Consider the following 23,202-nt stretch of genomic DNA (forward strand, 5'->3'; position numbering starts at 1 on the left):
TAAGGGGGGAGTGCCTCCGGCATGCAGAGGAGTAGGTTGTTATCCTGCAGTGGGGTGGCTACTGGGAGTGATGTGATGGGCACTCAGTGAACAGATTCGGGGGGAGGTCAGTCACCCCGGGGCAAGCCTGGTGCATTGTGACAAGGGTCTACGTGCCCCCTGCATGGCCCTGCTCCTGCACCCTGACCCCAAGGTGCTCTCCGTGCCCCTAACAGCCACATTGACCTTCCCAGGTCTGCACAGGTGCAGCCGACTGAGCTGGGGCTAACGAGTCAGTCTGAGGATGCTGGATCCGGATGAGAGTTCGGCTTGTCCGCCGGTAGCCGGGCTGGCTCTGCCGGCTTGGGGTGCGTTCATGCCAGCGCTGAGAGCGTTGTGTGCCCGTTACTCCAGTCGGTGAATCTGCCTGACACACGTGTGTGTGCGTGTGGGGGCAGGCGGAGTCATTTTTCCATAGTCCATTCCCAGAGCAGCCCCCGACCCCCATCAGCCCAGCCCCTCCCCCCTTGGGATGCGCTCCTGTCCCAGAGTTGGTGCCCAGATTGACGCCAGCCCGGATCCCTCCCTCCCGCCAGCAGCCCGGGCTCTGCGGTGGCTCTGATCCAGCGCCCCAGGGCGATCACATGTCTGTTCGGCATGGAGGAGGGCAGAGATGGGGACTGTCTGCACTTTGTCTGGGGCCGCGGCTGTGGGAGTCGGGCAGCCCTTTCCATTGCGTCAGGGGGAGAATCACCAGTTTGTCCCGGGATCATTTCTCAGCGCCAGCCTCTGTTCCTCCAGCGCCCCGGAGGTGGGGGGCGGCTCTGATTCCACCCCCCAGACTGACCTCGGGGGTGGGGCATCCTCGGGGCTGGGATGGTTCCAATGGAGCTGCGTTGGGGGGGTCCCCGAGTGCTGACAGTCCGTGCAGGTTGGGGGGAGGGCACAGGGCCTGATCCATCCCACACTTGCACCGTTTCCCAGCAGGGTTACTCCAGATTTACACCCCCACATGGGAAAGGAGAACGAAGAGCTTCTGTACAGGTGGTGGTAACTGGGCCTGGTTTACAATGGGGTGACTCCTGGGGGCAGTGAGAGGAGACTCTGCCCCCCACCCTGCACCCACCACCACCCCCCCAGGCTGATGGTGCCAAGCGCCATGGGTCCCTTGGGGGTGAAAGGTCTAGTCTGGGTGCTGCTCCCCCCCCCCGTCCCCTCCAGGCACCTCAGGCTGTGGGTCAGATCCCTCCGTGGGGTGACGCAGCCGGATCTGGGCGCGTCTCCTGGCCTCTGGGTCTCTGCCCCTCACCCCGCTCCTCTCTCGTTCACCTTCCTGCCCCACTCTGCTCAGTGAGGGCCCAATCCTGCCCCTCAGCCCTCTCCCAAACTTTCCACGCTCAGATTCCCCCGCCCCTCCCCCAACAGCCAGGGGTGTCTTTGCTGTGGCTGCCAAGGGGCAGGATCGGGACTGTTTGTTGGGGGGCAGAGCGAGGAGCCCTGGCCATCTACACACTATCTCTTTAAGACCTTCTGACACCCCGCCCCCCCTTAATGTTCCTTTTCATCCCTTCTGCCCCCTGGGAAAATGTTCTTGGCCATTGGGAGGCAGCTGCTGGCCAAGGCATGGAGGGGCCAGATGGGACAAAGGGACAGTTATTCTGTGCGCCCGCCTCCGGCTAAGACATGAGCCTGAGACATTCCCGGGGGTGGGCAACATGGCTCATCGCCCCCCTTCCCCCCAGTGGGGCCATAAAACGTCAGGGGAGCCGGGGTGCGTCTGTGGTGGTGGCAGACCTGGAAGGGGGGGCGCTGGATCGTACCCTGGGAGCACAGGAGATGGGATGAGTCCCCATCGTGTTTGGCGGGGGGTGCTAGATCCTGGATAGATGTGTTGGATCCAGAGAGCTGATGGCGGGGGGGGGGGGGGTGTTTCAGACCCAGGAGGGGGCAGTTCGGACCTAGAGAGCAGGGGAGACAGGTTGGACCCAGGGGGTAGGTGAGAGTCTGTAGGTCTGGGGGGCCATGTGGGACCCAGAGAGGAGGGAGGTCAGTTTGGGGGTTCAGGTGGGAATCCGGAGTCAAGGGGGGCAGGTTGGATTCAGGGGTTGAGGGGGGCCAGGTGGGAGTCCAGGGGCCGGGGGAGTTCGGGTCACTTGAGTGCCTGTGTCAGCTCTTGGCCGAGGTTGTTCCATGATTCACGGCTTCCCAGCACGGTGGGAGAGGACAGCACTCACTGGGAGTGGTCACCGCCCGGCCGTTGCCACCTGAAGGGACAGCCTGGGGGTACCCTGGTGATACCCTGGCTCCTGCCAGCTACAGGGGACTCCAGGGGCAGCAGCAGCAAGCCCTGGTTAAAGTGCTGGAGTATTATTATTGCAGTCCTGGGCTGACCCAGCAGGGGGCGCTGTGGGGAGTGGGGTGGGAGCTCCGGCTGTGGTGGGAGCTCCCAGCCTCTCCAGATCCAGCCTCGCCCAGCAGGGGGCGCTGTGGGGAGCGGGACGGGAGCGCTGGCTGTGGGATACTCGGGGAGGGAGGACTGATTCCCTGCTAAGAGGATTGAACTGGGGCTGGTGGGGGGCTGCATAGGGGATTCTGGCCACGTCCCTAGGGGAGTAGAGGGGACAGGGCCCCACAATCACTCCTCTCTGGGCAGTCACGGCAGCTCTTCGCCGGCAGGAGGGTTTGAAGTATTCTCCCTCCGTTCCGGCCTGGCTGGTGTTTGAGCAGCAGAGAGGGTCTTGGGGGCTCCTTGTTCCTGCATCTGATGCTACAGCAGGCTGCCAGTACGTGTGAACGTACGTGTCTGTACCTCTGTGCCCGTGCATGAGTGTGTGGCACACGTGTGTGCCCGTGCGTGGGTGTGAGCGCATCAGTATGTACATCTGTACTTGTCCACAAAGGTGAGCACACGTCTCCACGTTTGCGTGCATGCCGGAGTGTGTGCATGGGAACACGAGCGTGTGCGGTGTGTGTGCCTGGCGTGTGGGTGATTCTCCTGCTAAGGCGCTGTGGAGACTTGGGGGACAATTGAGGGACCAGACCCAGCCCAGGCATGGACGCTGGGGCTGTGGCCTTGGCATGGGGCTGTGGGGCCCCCTAGTGGCTGAGGCTGTGCAGTGCCACTCTGTGGACACAAAGGTTCGATGGGGGTGGGGGAAGGTGTTGGGGGGCTGGCCTGGCCTTGGGGATCAGGTCCTTTGTGCTCCAGTCTAGCCCACGATGGTGGAGACTAAAAATTGCTGACAGGCGTTGTATGAAATGAGTTTGGCCCTGCTTCCAAGCTGGGCATCAGGACTCCTGGGTTCCGGCCCAGCTCTGGGATGAGGGGAGTGGGGTTTAGAGGTTAGAGTGGGGACTGGGAGCCAGGACTCCTGGGTTCTGTCTCCAGCTCGGAGGGGAGGAGAGTAGGGTCTAGTGGTTAGAATGGGTGCTGGGAGCCAGGACTCCTGGTTCTCTTGGAGAACTTGGAGGGGAGGGGAGTAGGGTCTAGTGATTAGAGCAGGGGTAGGCATCAGGACTCCTGGGTTCTATTCCTAGATCTGCCCCCGCACCAATGGACCATCTAAAAAGAAAGGCCTCCAAGGGGCCAAAGCCCTTCACCCTGGGTGGGGTGGGGTGTGTCCCAGTGGGGCTGGGGCTGCCTGGGAACAGGCCCTGCTGCTGCCCCTGTTATAAAGAGCCCGAATAGCCAACACATCCCCTCTCAGGGCAGGACTAAGGCTCGTGTTTTAACGGGGAGGGGAGGTCACCCTCGGGAACGACTGCCCTGGGGCGCGGCAGCTTCTCCATCACGTGGAGTGGAACAGATGGGCTCTGCTCGCTCAAGCTCTGAGCTAGCTCGATCCCCAGCTACGGGCTGGATGCAGGAATCCCTGGGTCGTTCTCGGGCCCGTACAGTGCGAGAGGCCGGATCAGTCTGCTCCCTTCCTGGCCTTAGAATCTCTGAATTAATGGCTCGGCCTTCGCTCCCGGGGGAACTGTGATGCTGTCAGCTCCCCAGCTCCCTCGTCCTCCATGGAGTCTCCCCGGGGGAGATCGACCGGAGCTGAATTTCAAAGCCGCGCCCCCTTTCTAGCTCCCTTCTTAGGAAAGCACAATGGGGTTCCACCGCGCGCTGGGCTTCCCCTTTTCACATCACCTTGGGCACTCGGCCCACGGGTCCTTTATCATCTGGTTCTTCGCACCCACGTGTGGTTAATGACTCAGGGCAACAGGCTATAAATAAACACTGGCAGGAGGGGGTGGATCTGGGGCGATACCTGAGTGAAAAGCCGATCAAAAGCAGCCTGTGTTGTCTTTTCGCCCCATCCTCCCTCAGTACTTCCCCTTTCCAAGTGGGTTGTCCATTGCATGGACGCACTGGGTGACCTTGGGTAAGTTATTACCCCTCGCTGTGCCTCAGTTTCCCCATCTGTAAAGTGGAGAGAATGCTCCTTCCTTTGCCTATTGCCATGAGCCATTTGGGTCACAGACTGGCTCACTGTGTGTCTGTGCAGCACCGAGTGTGATGCGGCCCTGATCTCGGTCGGCTCTGTGCAGGACCTGGCACAATGGGCAGGGCCGTATTGCCAATTAGGCACAGCAGGCACAGGCCTAGGGGTGCCGGCATTCTATGGGGTGCCTAAAAATTCCAATTTTGCCACTCTCAGGTCCCAGCAGGGGGCAGGGCTGGCTGAGGGGGAGACAGCCCCACGCAGCCCTGCTGCTGGAGCGATCCTCGCTCCGCCCGGCAGACAGCGTCACCTCCCGGGGGCGCAGTGAGTGTGGGTAGGGGGGCAGGGCTTGGGAGAGTGGGTCTCTGGGGGAGTTCATGGGGCAGCTCTGGGCAGAGGGGGTGGGGGGCGCTGGGCAGTGGGCAAGGGGGTCCTGGGAGGCAGGGCACCTAAAAGTTAAAAGTGGTGGGGTTTCCCCGCCGCCCGTGGCAGTTAAGAGCTTCCCGGCAGCAGGGGTACCCTGCCGCTCCTGGCCGCCTCCAGGCAGCGGGGCCCCCGGAGCTCCAAGCCGGGGGGGCGGGGAACACCGCTGTGACCCTACACCTAGGGGCACCCTAAGTGTAAATCCGGCCCCGACAATGGGGGCTCCTGGTCTTTGTTAATAATACACACAATAAAAGACCCAGTTGCCCTGGCCCAAAGTCCAGTTCCCAACTGGAACCAGTTAAAAATATTAACAGGGATCCCAGCTGGGGCTGATTTCCCAGAGCACCAGGTGTCTGCATTTTTAACTCCACCATCGTCAGGGCACTGACTGGCACTTGGCCCAGGTCTGGCAGGACTGGGGCGGCTGGGGGGGCAGGTGCAGCTGAGTGGTGGTTATCATCTGTCCGTGGTGCCTTACCCTGTCTCTTTGCCTTCCAGGGCTCTGCATCGCCCTGTGCCTGTGGGGCATCGTGGCCCAGAATAATGGCGTACAAGGTAAGGCCGACTCCCCCTGGCTAACCTTCCCAAGCGCTCCTGGCTGCCCGGGGTCTCTGGCCTCCACCCCTCCGGTCCCTTCCCTTGTGGAAGGAGAGCAGAGTCAGGGGTCTGGTGAGCCAGGAGCAGCCCCTTGGCATGGGCGTCTTCGGGTGGGATTATAGAGCACGATGGGTACGTGCAGGGGAGAGGAGAAGGCGCCCTGTGTAGCCCTCACCTTCCCAGCCCCGTGGCCAGCAGAGAATAGACACTGGGGCCCCGGGCTCTACACTGGGGGCTGGAGCGAGGGGCAGATCCCCACTGTAGCCAAGGCCGATTCGGTTCGGAGGAATATTTGGTTTTACTCGGGAAAAAATTGCATGGGGGGGGGAGGAGATGAAATAATTTTCAAAACGAAAAATTCCCGTTTTCCGGTTCGAAGCGAGGTTTGGGTTTGAAATTGACGCTAATCAGAGTAACGACGACAGCAACAAAAAGGAGACAAATTGGTTGAGATTGAAAACGTTTCACTTGAACCGACGCCCGGCTCCGGCGGCTCTGCCTGTCTGTGCCGGGGGCACCCCCGGGGAGCCAAGGCCTCCTGAGTAGCCGAGGGCAGGCGGTGGATGGCGTCGGAGCTGTTTGCCAGGCGCCCAGGGATGAAAATCAGTGAATGGGGCGTGTGAAAGGAGTCGATCCCACTGTGGTGGGGGGCAGGGGGGCCGCTCTGCACTGGCTGACCCTGCCCAGCTGTTCCCGCCCCTGCAGGGACCACTGAGGACTGCAACAACCATATGCTCTGCCCACCAAACGCCAAGTGTGTGAACAACACCCACTGCACCTGCCTGGATGGGTACCGGCCAGAAAAGAATCGCTTCTTCACCGAGATAACGGAGATCTGTGACGGTAACGGGGCTCCCAGGTTGTCCTGCGGGGCTGAGGCAGAGCAGGGCATTAAGAGCAACTAACTCCACGGCCTGTGCGGGGTGCTCAGCCAGGGAAAGAGTGGGGGCGGCAGCACGGGTGAGGGCCGCCCTCCTGGGGATCGAACCGGAGGCCTCCAGAGTCAGCAGCAATCTTGGGTTCTGTGAATTGGGCACAGGGAGGGGGGCCCATCACACTGACCCGTCTGAATCCCAGCCTCGGCCCTAATCAGCCCCTGGGTGTCCAGGGGCACAAGGGCCCCACGGATCCCTGTCCAGAGGAGCAGGACGAGGCAGCCCTGGCTATACTCCCCCCCTGCCCTTGCCCCCCGCCACGCAGGGATCCAAGGAGGGAGGGGGCAGAGGAGAGGCAGCTTGTCATCCCCCCCACAACACACAGGGAGCCTGGAGCCCCAGGGGGACGTCTCCCCACCCTCCCCTCACATGGGGGATCTGGGTGTTTGTGGGGCCGAACGCCCCCGTACCTGGGACAGGAGGCTTGGGGGGGTTATTTCCGACATTCCAGCTGCAGAAATGGGTAACTGAGAATCAGGGCCTTAATCACTAACTGCTCAGGGCCCTGGAAGCCTGGGTCCCGTCACCCTGCTCAATGCTGGAGGGGGGATACGGGGAACGTCTCCCTGCCAGGACTGCACAGAGCGTCCCCTCTTGCATTACAGATATTAACGAGTGTCTGGAGCCGAGCCCGCCAGACTGTGGGTCCAACACAAACTGCTACAACACGGCTGGGTCTTACTTCTGCACCTGCCTCGACGGCTACGAGCCCAGCTCTGGGAAAGCCAACTTCACAGACGCGAGTGAGAACACCTGCCAGGGTGAGCTCTCCCCTGGCCCCCACCTGCTGAGACCCCCCCTCGCACACACAAATGCTCGTTCCAGGCCTGGCGCTGCACCGGGGCTGCTGCTGGCTGTGGCAGTGGCCCGAGGGTGTCAGCGAGGCTGTGAAGAGACGTGGCCCTCACCTGCTCCCGCAGCGCATGGGGCCGGGCTCAGCCCTGTGCCCAGCACTTGGACAGGGAATAAACCCTCGGGGTTAGAAACAGACCCACGGAGCAAACTCCTCATGCTGCAGAGATGCGCTGGGGAGAGGGGAGGGGACCCCTGGCCCCGGCACGCAGCATCTGAGCGGCTAGTGTCCCCCCAAGCCTCAGAAGTGGCCCCGGGAACAGCTCTGGGAATTGGGCTAAAGCGTTCTTGAATTCGCCCCCAGTCCCCTATTGCTTGAGCTTCCGCTGGGGGCAGGCAGCCATGCTCTCCTCTGGCCTCTAGGGGCAGCAGCTGCTAGTTTGAGGGACCCCAAGTTCCCTGTGTGGGCAGCGCTGTGAGGGGACATGCGCTGTGACTGGCATTGCCAGCCCAGCCCCGGGCTTTCCTGAGGCACCCCGAGTTCCAGCAGTCTGGTGCGGGGACAGGGGGTTGGCAGTCGTCGGCTCCGTGTGCTGTCCCGGCTCTGGGCGGGTCCCCGGCCCGGCAGACCTCCACCGAAGTGCCCAGACGGCCCACAGAGTCGGGTCAGTGGCGAAGGCGCTCGGCCGGGTTTATCGCCAAAGAAGGCTGGTGCTAGCACCCCTAGATGCCCCAGGGACACTGCCACATGTCTGCCTCTGACAATGGACCCCAACAGTTAGACTGAGACAAACCATCTGGGATAAACAAGTGACATACCAGCTTGCGTGTTTCACAACATGCTTGCTACCCGCCCTTGTGCCTTTCTCCTGCTGCTTCAGACAAAACATCCCTTATTCACCACCTGGCTTTGTACTTTACTCCTGATGCTTCAGACAAAGCACTCCCCATCCGTCAAGCCATCTTATCATGCGCTAGGCAGGGGAATCTTGTGCTGGAAAGTGGTTACGTAGTCACTGTGTTTTGGCAATGCCAGCAATACCGGTGCCAAGTTCGTGCCCCGGATGGTGAACTTGCAGGCAGGCCTCTGCTTTGTGACAGGGTGTGACTCTTGGTGCTTTTGGGGAGCACACTGAGATTGCTCAATCAGGGCAAACTGCAGAGGGGGGCCGACAATCCCCCAAACTGCTGATTATTTCGAATACTTCGATTCACCGAGCCAGCAACAAAACAGGTGCTCCGATACTGGGCTGCTTGCCCCGAAGCCAGAAACACAGCTCCCAGCTACTTTTCTAGTGTGGCTTTAAAGGCAGAATTTGGGTCATTTAGCCTGCAAGTTGCTTAACCCTTTCTGGCTCAGTGTCCCACAGGGCCGGACTTTTGCTCCGAGCATCACTTTTGCTGACTTTGGTTCAGGCCTTGTACCAGGCCCCTGCTCCAGGCTTTCTCTACTCCAGCTCCCTGTCGCTCCCCCCAGGGCAGCGCTGTGAGGGGCCATGTGCTGAGACTGGCATTGCCAGCCCAGCCCCAGGCTTCCCTGAGACACCCTGGCTTCCAGCGGCATGGCTCGGAGACACACGGGCTGGCCAACTCCGCACTCAGGGACTCACGGGCTGGGAGTTTCCCCAGGGCACAGACCGAGAGGTCTTTCTGGGCTCGCAGTCCAGTGGATTCGGAGATCCCTTTGCACTGGTGAAGCTGGCGCATGCACCAATGCAAGTCCAGTGGCAGGGGATACCCACATGCTGGTGTCTCCACCGGGGGACGCTGGAACTTCCAGCTGCTAAATCGCTTTGTGCTGGTCCCTGTCTGTGCTCCCTGAGCCCCCGAGTCAGCAAAGCACATGCTTAGCTCCATCCCTGCACAGCTACGCACTTAATTCGGCTCCAGTGGGTCTTAAGTGCACAGCTGAGCTCGTGACGACAATCCCAGGTATTAGAAGAAAATCAGATTAGCTTAGAAAATCACGAGCTTTAGAAAGACCAGTGAGCAAGGGGGCAGCCTGTGGATTAAACTGAATTGAAAAAGGGGGAAATTCAAAGCAGATACAAGGAAATACTCCTGCTCCACCCGGGGCAGCATTAGCCTCTGGAACTCACTGCTACCGGGGCATGGAGGCTGTGAATGTCGGGTTTTAAAGAGGGACTGGCTGTTTCTATGGGGAATGACAATGCCTGGAGCTGTGCTAGTTAATGGACAATAATTCTGGGAGGGAGGGAAAAGCTCCCACTTCAGGGCTTAAGACAACCTCTGACTATTTGAGACCTGGAGGAGACCTTCACGGGGGCAGATTATCCCCCAGCTGCTGCTGCTGGACTCTTACACCTTCCTTTATAGCACCTGTCGCAGACGGGATACCAGGGTAGATGGGCCTTGCGGTTGACTGAGGCTGGCAATGCCTGTCTGTTCCTCTGTGGTTGGAACCTGAGGGGGATTTCTGCCAAGTCCCAGTGTTCCCACCCCTTGGGCAACTCAGCTTCAAACATGGACTCCTAAATCTCCCCAAATCTTGGCCCCCCTGGGGCTTGGCCCATAGAGGCAACAGTGGCTGTTCTGGGGTCTGAAGGTCCCCTTCCCTCTGTTATGTTCACGGCATACACACACAGTTTGAAACAAAGCATCACATCCTCTCCCTGCCAGCCTGCAGCATACCACAGGGTTATTCTTAGAATCCAGAACCCTAGCACACGAGGACCCCAAACAGAGGGAGACAAAGCAGGCTGCTCCTGAAGGCAAACAGGCACAACTAACCCCACTATGCTCTAGGCTGGCTCTTTGGCAGACACGCTGCTGGAAACCCCAGATCACCTGCTTGTCACCCGAGCCCCCGAGCATGCAAGACGCTCCGGGAAAGCCCCTTGCAGATGTAAAGTGAGGGCTTGTGATGCTAACACAGTTTTCAACACACCATATTCTCCAGTGGCCGTTCCGCTGCCGGAGCTGCCTAGCGTGGCCGGAGCGTAGCTGAGAATCAGGCCTGTGATTGTTAAGCTCCCAGGGGCCCGGTCACCTGGGTCCCATCACCCAGCTGCGTACAGATGGATGATACAGGAGCGTCTCCCTGCCAGGACTGTTCAGAGCGTCCCCTCTTGTGCTGCAGATATTGACGAGTGTCGGGGCCCGAGCCCAGCAGACTGTGGACCCCACGCAAACTGCACCAACGAGCCCGGGAATTACTCCTGCACCTGCATCGATGGCTACGAGCCCAGCTCTGGGAAAGCCAAGTTCACACACGCGAGGGAGAACACCTGCCAAGGTGAGCTCTCCCCTGGCCCCCACCTGCTGAGACCCCCCCTCGCACACACAAATGCTCGTTCCAGGCCTGGCGCCGCACCGGGGCTGATGCCGGCTTTGGCAGTGGCCCAAGGCCGTCCGCGAGGCTGTGATGAGACGTGACCCTCGCCTGCTCCTGCAGAGCATGGGGCCAGGCTCACCCCTGTGCCCGGTGCTTGGATGGGGAATAAACAGAGCCACAGAGCAAACTCCTTGTGCTGCGGTGATGTGCTGGGGAGAGGGGAGGGGACCCTCGCTGGCCCCAGCACGCAGCATCTGGCCTGCTAGTGTCCCCCTGAGCTGGGAAGGGGCCTCGTGTAGTGCGCTCTGCCTCCTATGGGCCCTGGTGGGGAGAGAATAGCCACAGCCCAGTGTGCCCCAGCCACGCCCCCGATCCTTCCCCATGGGTCCTGGGGGGCAGGGAATAGCCACAGCCCAGTGTGCCCCAGCCACGACCCCGATCCTCCCCCATGGGTTCTGGGGGGCAGGGAATCGCCACAGCCCAGTGTGCCCCAGCCATGCCCCCGATCCTCCCCCATGGGTCCTGGGGGGCAGGGAATAGCCACAGCCCAGTGTGCCCCAGCCACGGCCCCGATCCTCCCCCATGGGTCCTGGGGGGCAGGCAATAGCTGTAGTGCCGGGCACCCCGGCCTCGGCCCCTACATCAGGGGCTAGGAGCAAGGTGGGTGCAGGACCCCGACAGCAGCTCCACACCAGCTGGGGTGGCCCCTTTTGCAGGGTGGGGGCTTCTCAAGTGGCCGTTCCGCTGCCAGAGCAGCCCAGTGCCGCCGGGGCGTAGCTGAGAATCAGGCCTGTGATTGTTAAGCTCCCAGGGGCCCGGTCCCCTGGGTCCCGTCACCCAGCTCCGTACAGGTGGATGATACAGGAGCGTCTCCCTGCCAGGACCGTACAGAGCATCCCCTCTTGTGCTGCAGATATTGATGAGTGTCGGGGCCCGAGCCCGGCAGACTGCGGACCCCACGCAAACTGCACCAACGAGCCTGGGAATTACTCCTGCAGCTGCACCGATGGCTACGAGACCAGCTCTGGGAAAGCCAAGTTCACACACGCGAGGGAGAACACCTGCCAAGGTGAGCTCTCCCCTGGCCCCCACCTGCTGAGACCCCCCCTCGCACACACAAATGCTCGTTCCAGGCCTGGCGCCGCACCGGGGCTGATGCCGGCTTTGGCAGTGGCCCGAGGCCGTCCAGGAGGCTGTGATGACACGTGACCCTCGCCTGTTCCTGCAGAGCATGGGGCCGGGCTCACCCCTGTGCCTGGTGCTTGGATGGGGAATAAACAGAGGCACAGAGCAAACTCCTTGTGCTGCGGTGATGTGCTGGGGAGAGGGGAAGGGACCCTCGCTGGCCCCAGCACGCAGCATCTGGGCTGCTAGTGTCCCCCTGAGCTGGAAAGGGGCCTCGTGTAGTGCCCTCTGCCTCCTATGGGCCCTGGTGGGGAGAGAATAGCCACAGCCCAGTGTGCCCCAGCCACGGCCCCGATCCTCCCCCATGGGTCCTGGGGGCCAGGCAATAGCTGCAGTGCCGGGCACCCCAGCCTCGGCCCCTACATCAGGGGCTAGGAGCAAGGTGGGTGCAGGACCCCGACAGCAGCTCCACACCAGCTGGGGTGGCCCCTTTTGCAGGGTGGGGGCTTCTCGAGTGGCCGTTCCGCTGCCAGAGCAGCCCAGTGCCGCCGGGGCGTAGCTGGGAATCAGGCCTGTGATTGTTAAGCTCCCAGGGGCCCGGTCCCCTGGGTCCCGTCACCCAGCTCCGTACAGGTGGATGATACAGGAGCGTCTCCCTGCCAGGACTGTTCAGAGCATCCCCTCTTGTGCTGCAGATATTGACGAGTGTCGGGGCCCGAGCCCGGCAGACTGCGGACCCCACGCAAACTGCACCAACGAGCCTGGGAATTACTCCTGCAGCTGCACCGATGGCTACGAGACCAGCTCTGGGAAAGCCAAGTTCACACACGCGAGGGAGAACACCTGCCAGGGTGAGCTCTCCCCTGGCCCCCACCTGCTGAGACCCCCCCTCCCCTCGCACACACAAATGCTCGTTCCAGGCCTGGCGCCACACCGGGGCTGATGCCGGCTTTGGCAGTGGCCCGAGGCCGTCTGCGAGGCTGTGATGAGACGTGACCCTCGCCTGCTCCTGCAGAGCATGGGGCCGGGCTCACCCCTGTGCCCGGTGCTTGGATGGGGAATAAACAGAGCCACAGAGCAAACTCCTTGTGCTGCGGTGATGTGCTGGGGAGAGGGGAGGGGACCCTCGCTGGCCCCAGCACGCAGCATCTGGCCTGCTAGTGTCCCCCTGAGCTGGGAAGGGGCCTCGTGTATGGGCCATGGAAATAGCACAGTGCGCTCTGCCTCCTATGGGCCCTGGTGAGGAGAGAATGGCCACAGCCCAGTGTGCCCCAGCCACGCCCCCGATCCTCCCCCATGGGTCCTGGGGGGCAGGGAACAGCCACAGCCCAGTGTGCCCCAGCCACGACCCCGATCCTCACCCATGGGTCCTGGGGGGCAGGGAATAGCCACAGCCCAGTGTGCCCCAGCCAAGCCCCCAATCCTCCCCCATGGGTCCTGGGGGGCAGGGAATCGCCACAGCACAATGTGCCCCAGCCACGCCCGTGATCCTCCCCCATGGGTCCTGGGGGACAGGGAATAGCCACAGCCCAGTGTGCCCCAGCCATGCCCCCGATCCTGCCCCATGGGTCCTGGGGGGCAGGGAATAGCTGCAGTGCTGGGCACCCCGGCCTTGGCCCCTACATCAGGGGCTAGGAGCAAGGTGGGTGCAGGACCCCGACAGCAGCTCCACACCAGCTGGGGTGGCCCCTTTTGCAGGGTGGGGACTTCTCGAGTGGCCGTTCCGCTGCCAGAGCAGCCCAGTGCCGCCGGGGCGTAGCTGGGAATCAGGCCTGTGATTGTTAAGCTCGCAGGGGCACGGTCCCCTGGGTCCCGTCACCCAGCTCAGTGCGGAGGGTTGGGCGGGGGGGTGATACGGGGAACGTCTCCCTGCCAGGACCGTACAGAGCGTCCCCTCTTGTGCTGCAGATATTGACGAGTGTCGGGGCCCGAGCCCGGCAGACTGCGGACCCCACGCAAACTGCACCAACGTGCCTGGGAGTTACTCCTGCACCTGCCTCGATGGCTACGAGCCCAGCTCTGGGAAAGCCAAGTTCACGCACGCGAGTGGGGACACCTGCCAGGGTGAGCTCTCCCCTGGCCGCCACCGCACCCTGCTCAGTCCCCTGCACCACCCCCCCACACACCCCCGCGCTCGTTCCAGGCCTGGTGCTGCACCAGAGGCTGCTGCTGGCTGCTGCAAAGGCACCCGATCCACTCACCGGGGCTGTGATCAGCCGTGACCCTCCACTCCTGGGGCCAGGATCACCCCTGCCTCGGTGTTTGGATTGGGAATAAACCCCTAGGTTTGCGGGGAGGTGCCGGGGAGACCAGTGGGGACCCTCGCTGTCCCGAGCACAGAGAATCCAGGCTGCTGGAGCCCCCTGAGCCTGGGAAGGGGCCTCGTGTATGGTGCACACACAGCCCAGTGTGCTCTGCCCCTATGGGCCCTGGGGAGCAGGGAATAGCCCCAGCGCAGGGCACCCCACCCACGCCCCCAATCTGCCCCCTCCCTCACGGCTGGGAGCAGAGCCTTTTCCAGCTCCACACTGACAGGGAGCCCCCTGGATGGGAGGGTGTTTCCTAGGGGGCCATTATGCCCCCTTAGGCAGCCAGGGCGTCCTGACCGGAGAAGGGGCCGGGGGGTTCCAAGCCCTCGTTTGCGACATTCAGCCGGTAGTTAGAGCTTGTACCAAGTCCCAGCCGGCCGTTCCCATGGGAACTGCCCTTTACATCCCCGTTTGGGGGGGGGCAGAGCCCTGGGCCCGTAGAACTGGGAGAACTCAGGAGCCCATTCGTTCAAACGCTTCCCCTGCCAGAGACCTCACCCAGCCGTTCCTGCGCCCAGCCCCAGCCCGCAGGGGATAACCCCAGCCAGTGTCCTGGGGCAGGTCGAGGCACAAGAAGAAGTCAGCGCTGCAGTTATCTCAGCCAGCGTCCCGGGGATTGTCCGGGGATAGCTGGTATCGGGAGCCGTGGGGAGAATCCCTAGGGCTTGCCCTCGGGGGGAATCGATCGCGATCGCTGTTCTCTTTGGAAGTGCACTGATTATTCCAGACCAGAGCGTCCGGATGGGGAGCTATTCCACAGGAGCTGTTACCGTCAATTTCCCCGTGTACTGAAGCCCCTGGAGACACCCGATCTCAGCTCACTGCAACTCGGAGCGAGTTTGGAAGCCTCGGGACACCCCTGTGCCTGAGGGAGGGGAGAGCTCTGGCCATCCCACCAAGAACCCAGCGCATGGCGCCCCATCTTCAGCAGACAGAGCGTTGGAGCAGGGGGAAAGCGCGTTGGAGCAGCGGCTGTGGCTGGATGTGTGTACAGCACCTGGCACCACAGTGCCCCGGCTGCGGCGCTACCCGCTATAAACATCCCGATCGAACCAGGACGGGCGGGATAAGGATGCTGGAAGCTCCGTTCCCATCCCGCGTGGGCTCTTGGAAGCCTTCGGGGGCGGAACCCGATCGTACGTTGTTCCCGGAGTAAAGCAGGGCTCTGGAAACGCGGCGCCGCCTTGGTGCGTTCAGGAGAACCCGCGAGCGGTTCCAGGGTCGAGGGGCAGAGGAGGCAGAACTGGGCAGGATGCAGCCGGTTGGTTCTTCCAGGGTTCAGTCTGCCCCGGGAGCAGCTCAGCCTCTGAAGAGGTGAAACGGAGGCGCCGGCCAGGCTGAGACATAAGTAACGCTGGCACTTGCACAGTACAGACGGGATCAGAGCTGAGGCCCGTCTAGCCTGGTATCCCGGCTCCAAGGGGCCAAAGCCAGATGCTGCCGAGGACGGTGGAAGAGCCCTGCAGTGGCAGCCGGGGGATAATCTGCCCTCACTTCCTGGTCTCTAATACTCAGGTGGGCTGAAGCCCACAGCAGGAGGTTCTCTCTCTTCCCAAACATTTGTGCCCTCTAACTATGATCACGCTGGCTGTTCTCATCATCCGTATGAATGTCCAGTCGCTCCTTGAATCGTTCTAAAGTCTTGGCCTCAGTGACTCCTGTGGTGAGGAGTTCCACAGGCTAATTGCACATGGTGCGAAACAGCCTTTCCTTGGCTCAGTTTCGAATTTACCCTCTTCTAACTTCCCTGACTGGCCCCTGCTCTCGTGTTATGAGATGGGGAGAATAGAAGCTCCCCATCTCCCTTCTCTATCCCCGTCAGTCACGTATAGACTCTTAACACGTCCCCTCTTACGTTCACTCTAAACTGACAGTCCGTCTTTTCAATCTCTTTCTGTAGAGGGCTTTTCCAGGCCCCTGATCATTCTCATTGCCTGTCCCTGAATCCCCTCTGGTTCTGCACTGTCCTTTGTGCAAGGGGGTGCCCAGGGCAGCTCATGGGTTGCAGAGGGGGTCACCCCATTGACTGATATCAAGGCATTAGACTAGCCCTCATGTTGTTCTCTATCCCCTTCCTCCAAAGCAGCTCCCCATTTGTCCCTTCCAGGGGCGGACAGCTCATTCAGGCATTGCCATCTGCACTGATATTGCGGCACGGGGCATCGCCAGATCCGCTTGATAGCTTTAGCAAGCAGCAGGCACGTGTCCCGGTGGGGCTGCTTTTCCCTTCCCAGCTGGAGCGGCTCATTCCAGACAATAGCCAACTTGCTCCCGTTCGCTGACCCAGTAACTGAACTCCTGGCTCTAACCAGCCCTGTCTCCCCAGAGCACGGTGCATTTCGGACAGCTGGATGATCCCCCAGCAGCGTCACCCCAGTGCCCAAGGTACAGCTCCTAGATCAGCCTGACCTAGCGCTTTCTCTCTCCTTGCAGACATTGACGAGTGCCAGCGAAACGCCACAGTCTGTGAGCCCCATGGGAACTGCATCAACATGCCAGGGAGTTACAGGTGTAAATGCAGTTGGGGATTTGGGAAGAGTCAAAGGGATATCTCTAAGATCTGCACAGGTACAACGCGAGCTGGGAACAGTCATGGCAAAGGCATGATGTTTCTGGCTTCTCTGCAGTGTTGCTAAAGTGTGATGTTGCCTTAAAGCCCCACCTCCTGGAGTCACGTGATTCCACTTTTGGCTAAAATCAAATGGATTGGTTTAAAAATCATGAGATTTTTTTTTAAAAAAAAATCTCGTGACTTTTCTGCAGCCTGGCTCAGGGTTTGGGGCTTTTCTTGATTGCTTGGCATTGGCGATGCTGTTAATGCACGGCCACTGAGCTTACCCAGGACCTCTGAAACTAACCCGCATGCATGGAGGTTGAAACTAACCAGGTTGCCCTGAGGTCTCACTCTTTCTCTGCGCCACACCCGGGCAAAGTGTCTTTTCTGACTCCCAGCCTGTCTTACGAATTGGAAACTGAGCCCAGGGACTGAAGGTCGCCATGTCTCTTGCCATGCTGCTTAATTCCGCCGAGGCTCGAGCGTAAGGCACTGGGGACGCCATTAGAAGCTGCAACATCCCCCCAGACCTGCAGCTGCAATCAGAGCCCAAGATGCTCTTTCATAGCAGAGCTTTGAGGAGGGGAAGGTCAGGTCTTTGCAAAGCAAACTGGGCTGAGACGGAGCCGAGGACTCTGTTGGACAACCTTTAATAGAGCTTGGGCTCAGAAAGCCCATTAATTTCTGGAACCCCATTAACCTAACCCTCGGCAGCTGCTAAGGCTGGGGAAGGAGCTGGCATCACCAAGGAACCAGCCTGGGTCATTAGCAGGAATCAAACCCAGGACTTGTCTGCTGAAAGCACACCGCGCAGCTGCTGGAGCTAAGGGAGTAACTCCGGACAAACTTGCTCTCTCCTTGTTCCATTGCTCAGCGGCCTTCGCTAGAGGCTGGCACATACAAGCCCCCTCACAGGCATGGCATAGGCCCGTTGCCTTCCAAGAAGTTTAACAATGGAGCAAAAGTTGAGTTTCCTGCCAAAGGAACAAGGGATTTTTTCCAGCCTTGATGCACTCCCAGCCGTGAGCCAGGAAACACAAAGCTCCTCTCAGTGAGGGGTGGGAGGGCAGAGGGTAAAATCTGCATGGCGAGGCAGGGGAGACATATTCTTGGCCTTCTATGGAGGAAATAAGCTGAAAGAGACAGACCTAGTGGGTAGGGTATGAGACTGGGACTCAGGACACTTGGGTTCTAGTCCCAGCTCTGTTACTGCTAGGTGTCCTTGGGCAATTCTGTGCCTCAGTTTTCTCTCCCACTTCTTGTCTATTTAGACTAGAAGCTCTTTATGGCAGTGTGTGTGAAGCACTCTGGGTGCTGCCTTTATGCAAATAACGACCAAAGGGAAGAGGTGTGGTGGGAAATAGCAAAACGCTGTCACGGGAAAGAGAGAGAAGGGGAGTCTGAGAAGGAGCTGCTGGAGCACGGCCCAACGGAAGGATCCATGAGTGATCTTGACTCTCGCCGCTGATTGACTTGTTTGCTGGTGTCCAGGCGAAAGGGATTTTAGCCACAAGGATTTCTGTGAGAAGCAAAAGCGTTATGGATAAATATCAGGGAGAGCTTAGCTTTCTTCTGTGGCCCTGCCCCTACTTCCTCAGGAATGGCCGCCACCCATCTGTTCCTAAGCATGGTGACTGATAGGCCACTGCTGATCTGAACGCCAGGGGAGTCAGCAGAACAGCTCTGCCTGCTGATCCAAGCCTGCTCGTTCATCAGCCGACCCTTCAACTGTTTGGGTGGATAAATGTCTGTGATTTTATTAGCAAACGGTTTCCCCCGAAAACTTGTCACTGATGTTGTACAATTGGTTGTCTGAGCCCCATGGTCTTTCTCTGCTTCCTCATTGGATGGCTGAAATGTTGGGTTAATAAGCAGGAGAAAGTCTAATTCCAGCACTTGTTCCTGACTGGGATTTCCGGGCAAATCGGTCATGGCCATTTCCGCAGTGGCTCGACCGCTTCCCCCAGCCCGCTGGAATGACTGACGATGGGCCCGTCCCCCATGTGTCGCCACAAACTCACTGCTTCTGTCTGTGAAATGGCCACAAAGCGGGGGCCAGAGCCCAGTGGTGTCAATTGGTGCAGCACCACTGACTTCAAGGGGTTTTTGTCCCAGTTCTGCTTCTCCACCTCTCATTGCCCCAGACAGGACTGCAGGCTCCTCAGGGGCTGGCTGGCCGGAATGAGTGAGTCTCTGCACATACAAGCCGGGTCCCCAGGTAGAAAACCCCGCTCCCTGCATGGGGCGAGTGACCCTGCTGCACCAAGGAGCCCTGACATCCCCCGTGTATCCCCCTTTGCCCGGCAGCTGGCGCTACCCGCGTTGGCAGCCTGGCGGGTGCACGGCCCTCCAGCATTTGGCTAGATCACGGCAGGGCTCTCTGCGCCCAGGCAGGGCGGGGCCCGTCTGTCGGATCAGACTCTCCACAGTGGTGAAAGGCCCCAGGAGCCAGCGCGGGCTGTAAAGTCCGCTCTCTTTGGGGCCGGATTGGTGAACCACTGGGTGGCGACTCTGGCTGGGGCTATGCTGGGGGTCAGGCTGGGCAGGTCTCCTCCAGCTTCAGTTTCCACAGGCCGGATTGGCAGCGAGTGTCGAGCTGGCGTCATCCGTCCGAGGGCTCGGTGGATTTGCCCCGCGGGGCCCTGGGCCTGGGGGTCACAGCAGGGTCCGGGAATGGACGTTGTCAGGCCGCTGCTCACTGCACAATGTTAGGAATAGGGGGATCCCCTGGATCCAGCTGGCTTCCAAACAACCCCTTTACCAGCCGTGCAGGGCCTGGCCAAATGTCGGGGGTCTGCGGGCTTCTGCCATAGACCCCCGTGAGCACCACCAGAGAGCAAAGAAACTAGATAAAAGGGACACCACCCAATTCCCCTGCACGCCCCTGAGCGCAGCCCACCCACCCTTCTCCCTAGTGCTCCATGGGAGGGGCGGTGCTGGGTGTATCCCAAACCAGGAGGGGAGCCATTGGGCTGGGGTCTGTAATGCTGAGCGTGGCGCCCCCTTATGGCGACTAGCTCCAGTTCAGCACCCCCTTTCTTCTCTTGGAGTCGCGGCTGCCCCGTGTCTCGGCCGTCCGGCCAGGTCATGCTGTGATCCCCGTGCTGGGGGAGCCTTTCAAAGTCAGACCCCTCTCTCCTATGCCTGCCAGCGAAACCCTTTCACCGGGGCTCCTAGCCCTCCTCGGGGCTTCCTAGCCCCCCTTGCCTCAGGCCCCCACCACTGGGCCCAGCGCTCGGGCTGTATAGAAGCCCCCCCTCCCAGGCGAGCTTCCTTCTAGCTAGTGCCCTGCACGCAGCCTAAGTCGCTTCCCCTTTGCAGCTTAACTGGCTGATCGGCCCCCGGCCTTAACCGCGCTCTCTCAGGGCTGGTGCAGGGAGGAGATCGCAGGGTCCTGGTCTGGCAAAGGTTGGGCCCCCAGGTCTGGGGGTGAGGGAGGGGTTGCGCTGCAGGGATTGGGGCCCTGCAAATAGCAGGGAAGAAAGGAGAATAGAAGGGGGGGGTTAGATGGAGCGGACAGACTGACCGACAGACCACGCCCCCTGCAATCGGTGGGGGGGTGCCTCCACGGTCATTTGCCCCCAGCGCGCCCCCAGCCGTGCTGTGTGTGACACCACCCCCCCACTTTCCCCTCTCAGACATCGACGAGTGCCGCAAGACCCCAGATATCTGCGGCCCCAACGCCACGTGTATCAACACCAACGGGAGTTACTGGTGTGAGTGCCGGGCCGGCTACGTCCCCTCCAACAGGAACACGACCCTGTGCCAAGGTGGGTCCTGCTGCTTGGGGCATGGAGGGGGCACCTCGGGGATCTGGGCAGGGCCTGGGGTTACACAGGCTGAGGTCTTGCCCGAGGGGGCAGCGAGCTGGGAACTGGTCTGGGATGGTGCACCAGCCCCCCTGCTCTCCATGGACGGGGTCCCTCTGGGTCTCAGCCCTAGGAAGGGAGGGCTCAGCCTCCAGGGCATCACCTCCCCCCAGCCCAGCCTGTCCGTCCACTGGGGTCTTTCCGGTTGTCTCAGAGCCACAGCCACCAGCGTGCCCATGTCTGGCTCTGGGCGCGGAGCAGGGGCCAGGCCGGGGAGGGGGTGAGCAGGGCTGCCAGGGGCTGGGTGTTTCTCCCCCCCAGCAGTGCCTGCATTCCTGCTGCATGGCTGGATTCTCTGCCCTGGGAAGATGGCACTAGGGGGCGCAGTCTGTGCCTAGTGGCCACTAGAGGCCACTGGTTTCAGAGTGGTAGCCATGTTAGTCTGTATCAGCAAAAAAAACAAAGAGGACTTGTGACACCTTAGAGACTAACAAATTTATTTGGGCAGAAGCTTTCATGGGCTAAAACCCACTTCATCAGATGCATGCCATAGAAAATACAGTAGGAAGATATATATACACAGAGAACATGAAACAATGGGTGTTACCATACACAATGTAACGAGACCAATCAATTAAGATGAGCTATTATCAGCAGGAGGAAAAAAACTTTTGTAGTGATAATCAGATGGCCCATTTCAAACAGTTGACAAGAAGGTGTGAGTAACAGTTGCGGGAAAGAATTAGCATGGGGAAATAGTTTTTACTTTGTGTAATGACCCATCCACTCCCAGTCTTTATTCAAGCCTAAGTTAATGGTAAATAGTTTGCAAATTAATTCCAGTTCTGCAGTCTCTCATTGGAGTCTGTTTCTGAAGTTTTTTTGTTGGAGAATTGCGACTTTTAGGTCTGAAATTGAGTGACCAGGGAGGTTGAAGTGTTCTCTGACTGGTTTTTAATGTTATAATTCTTGATGTCTGATTTGTGTCCATTTATTCTTTTGCATAGAGATTGTCCGGTTTGGCCAATGTACATGGCAGAGGGGCATTGCTGGCACATGATGGCATATATCACATTGGTAGATGTGCAGGTGAACGACCCTTTTATGATGTGGCTGATGTGATTAGGTCCTATGATGGTGTCCCTTGAATAGATATGTGGACAAAGTTGGCAACGGGCTTTGTTGCAAGGATAGGTTCCTGGGTTAGTGTTTTTGTTGTGTGGTGTGTGCTTGCTGGTGTGTATTTGCTTCAGGTTGGGGGGCTGTCTGTAGGCAAGGACTGGCCTGTCTCCCAAGATCTGTGAGAGTGATGGGTCGTCCTTCAGGATAGGCTGTAGATCCTTGATGATGCGTTGGAGAGGTTTTAGTTGGGGGCAGTAGGTGATGGCTAGTGGCGTTCTGTTACTTTCTTTGTTGAGCCTCTCCTGGAGTAGGTGACTTCTGGGTACTCTTCTGGCTCTGTCATTCTGTTTCTTCACTGCAGCAGGTGGGTATTGTAGTTTTAAGAACGCTTGATAGAGATTTGTAGGTGTTTGTCTCTGTCTGAGGGGTTGGAGCAAATGCTATCTTAGAGCTTGGCTGTAGACAATGGATCGTGTGATGTGGTCTGGAGGCATGTAGATAAGCATAGCGGTCAGTAGGTTTCCGGTATAGGGTGGTGTTTATGTGGCCATCTCTTATTAGCACCGTAGTGTCCAGGAAGTGGATCTCTTGTGTGGACTGGACCAGGCTGAAGTTGATGGTAGGATGGAAATTGTTGAAATCATGGTGGAGTTCCTCAAGGGCTTCTTTTCCATGGGTCCAGATGATGAAGATGTCATCAATATAGCGCAAGTAGAGTAGGGACATTAGGGGACGAGCGCTGAGGAAGCGTTGTTCTAAGTCAGCCATACAAATGTTGGCATCCTGTGGGGCCATGCGGGTACCCATAGCAGTGCCGCTGGTTTGAAGGTATACGTTGTCCCCAAATGTGAAATAGTTTTGGGTGAGGACAAAGTCACAAAGTTCAGCCACCAAGTTTGCCGTGACATTATCGGGGATACTGTTCCTGACGGCTTGCAGTCCATCTTTGTGTGGAAAGTTGGTGAAGAGGGCTTCTACATCCATAGTGGCCAGGATGGTGTTTTCTGGAAGATCACCAATGGATTGTAGTTTCCTCAGGAAGTCAGTGGTGTCTCGAAGATAGCTGGGAGTGCTAGTAGCCTGAGGAGGGAGTCTACATAGCCAGACAGTCCTGCTGTCAGGGTGCCAATGCCTGAGATGATGGGGCGTCCAAGATTTCCAGGTTTATGGATCTTGGGTAGCAGATAGAATATATAGAGGCCACTGTGGCGTCAGCCCAGGGCTCCCTGCTGGATTCTCCCCTGCCACCCCCAACACACACCAAAACCACGCACAGCTGCGGGGAGATGGTTGAGGGGAGATAAGGCTGGGCTGATTCCATAGCCCTCACCCCACCCCACTGTGGCTCAGTCCCCCTAGGGCGGGGGGGGGTCCCTTTCACAGAGGTCGGCTTGTGGGCAGAGGATGGGGAGAAGAGGCTGCGCACATGTGTGGGCTGAGAGTGTGTGTGTGGGAGGGTCACTGCTCCCCCTGCTGGGAGGGGATCTATTACACCCATATCACTGACATGGGCTGGGTGTGTCCCTGCCGCCCCCCGCTGGAGGGAATGAGTGCTGCTCTCTGTGCCTGGCTCTGGTGCATGCACCTACCCAGCCAGACCTCACATTTCCCCCGGCCCATCCCTCACTCCTCCTCCCTTTCCATCCCCAGAGCTCACCTGCCCAACGCTGCTGGATGATGATAACTCTGCAGAAGCCAAGGTGAGTGGGGCAGAGACCCCGGGGGGACAGGGAATAGACCCCGATTCCCCTTTACGTGCCACGTTACTTTTCACTGATCTCGCCCAACGAGGATTCTGGGGCCAAACTCGCCCCTGGGCAAAGAGC

General features: G+C 59.7%; 1 protein-coding gene across 3 annotated transcripts in view; it reads left to right on the top strand.

Annotated features, from left to right (window-relative positions):
- ADGRE5 (adhesion G protein-coupled receptor E5) overlaps positions 1-23,202 on the top strand; it is a 42,039-nt gene that overhangs the window by 12,001 nt on the left and 6,836 nt on the right. For 2 of the 3 annotated variants that reach the window (XM_074934741.1, XM_074934742.1), the window contains exons 2-11: positions 5,337-5,393; positions 6,123-6,278; positions 6,976-7,131; positions 10,263-10,418; positions 11,371-11,526; positions 12,278-12,433; positions 13,491-13,646; positions 16,325-16,459; positions 20,084-20,215; positions 23,027-23,076. In XM_074934741.1, coding sequence (XP_074790842.1) covers positions 5,337-5,393; positions 6,123-6,278; positions 6,976-7,131; positions 10,263-10,418; positions 11,371-11,526; positions 12,278-12,433; positions 13,491-13,646; positions 16,325-16,459; positions 20,084-20,215; positions 23,027-23,076 — 1,310 coding nt within the window. The remainder of the gene's footprint in view (positions 1-5,336; positions 5,394-6,122; positions 6,279-6,975; positions 7,132-10,262; positions 10,419-11,370; positions 11,527-12,277; positions 12,434-13,490; positions 13,647-16,324; positions 16,460-20,083; positions 20,216-23,026; positions 23,077-23,202) is intronic. The other variant, XM_074934743.1, reaches the window with a different exon arrangement.

The sequence above is a fragment of the Natator depressus genome, chromosome 20 (assembly GCF_965152275.1).
Source record: "Natator depressus isolate rNatDep1 chromosome 20, rNatDep2.hap1, whole genome shotgun sequence".
Classification (NCBI taxonomy): Eukaryota; Metazoa; Chordata; order Testudines; family Cheloniidae; genus Natator; species Natator depressus.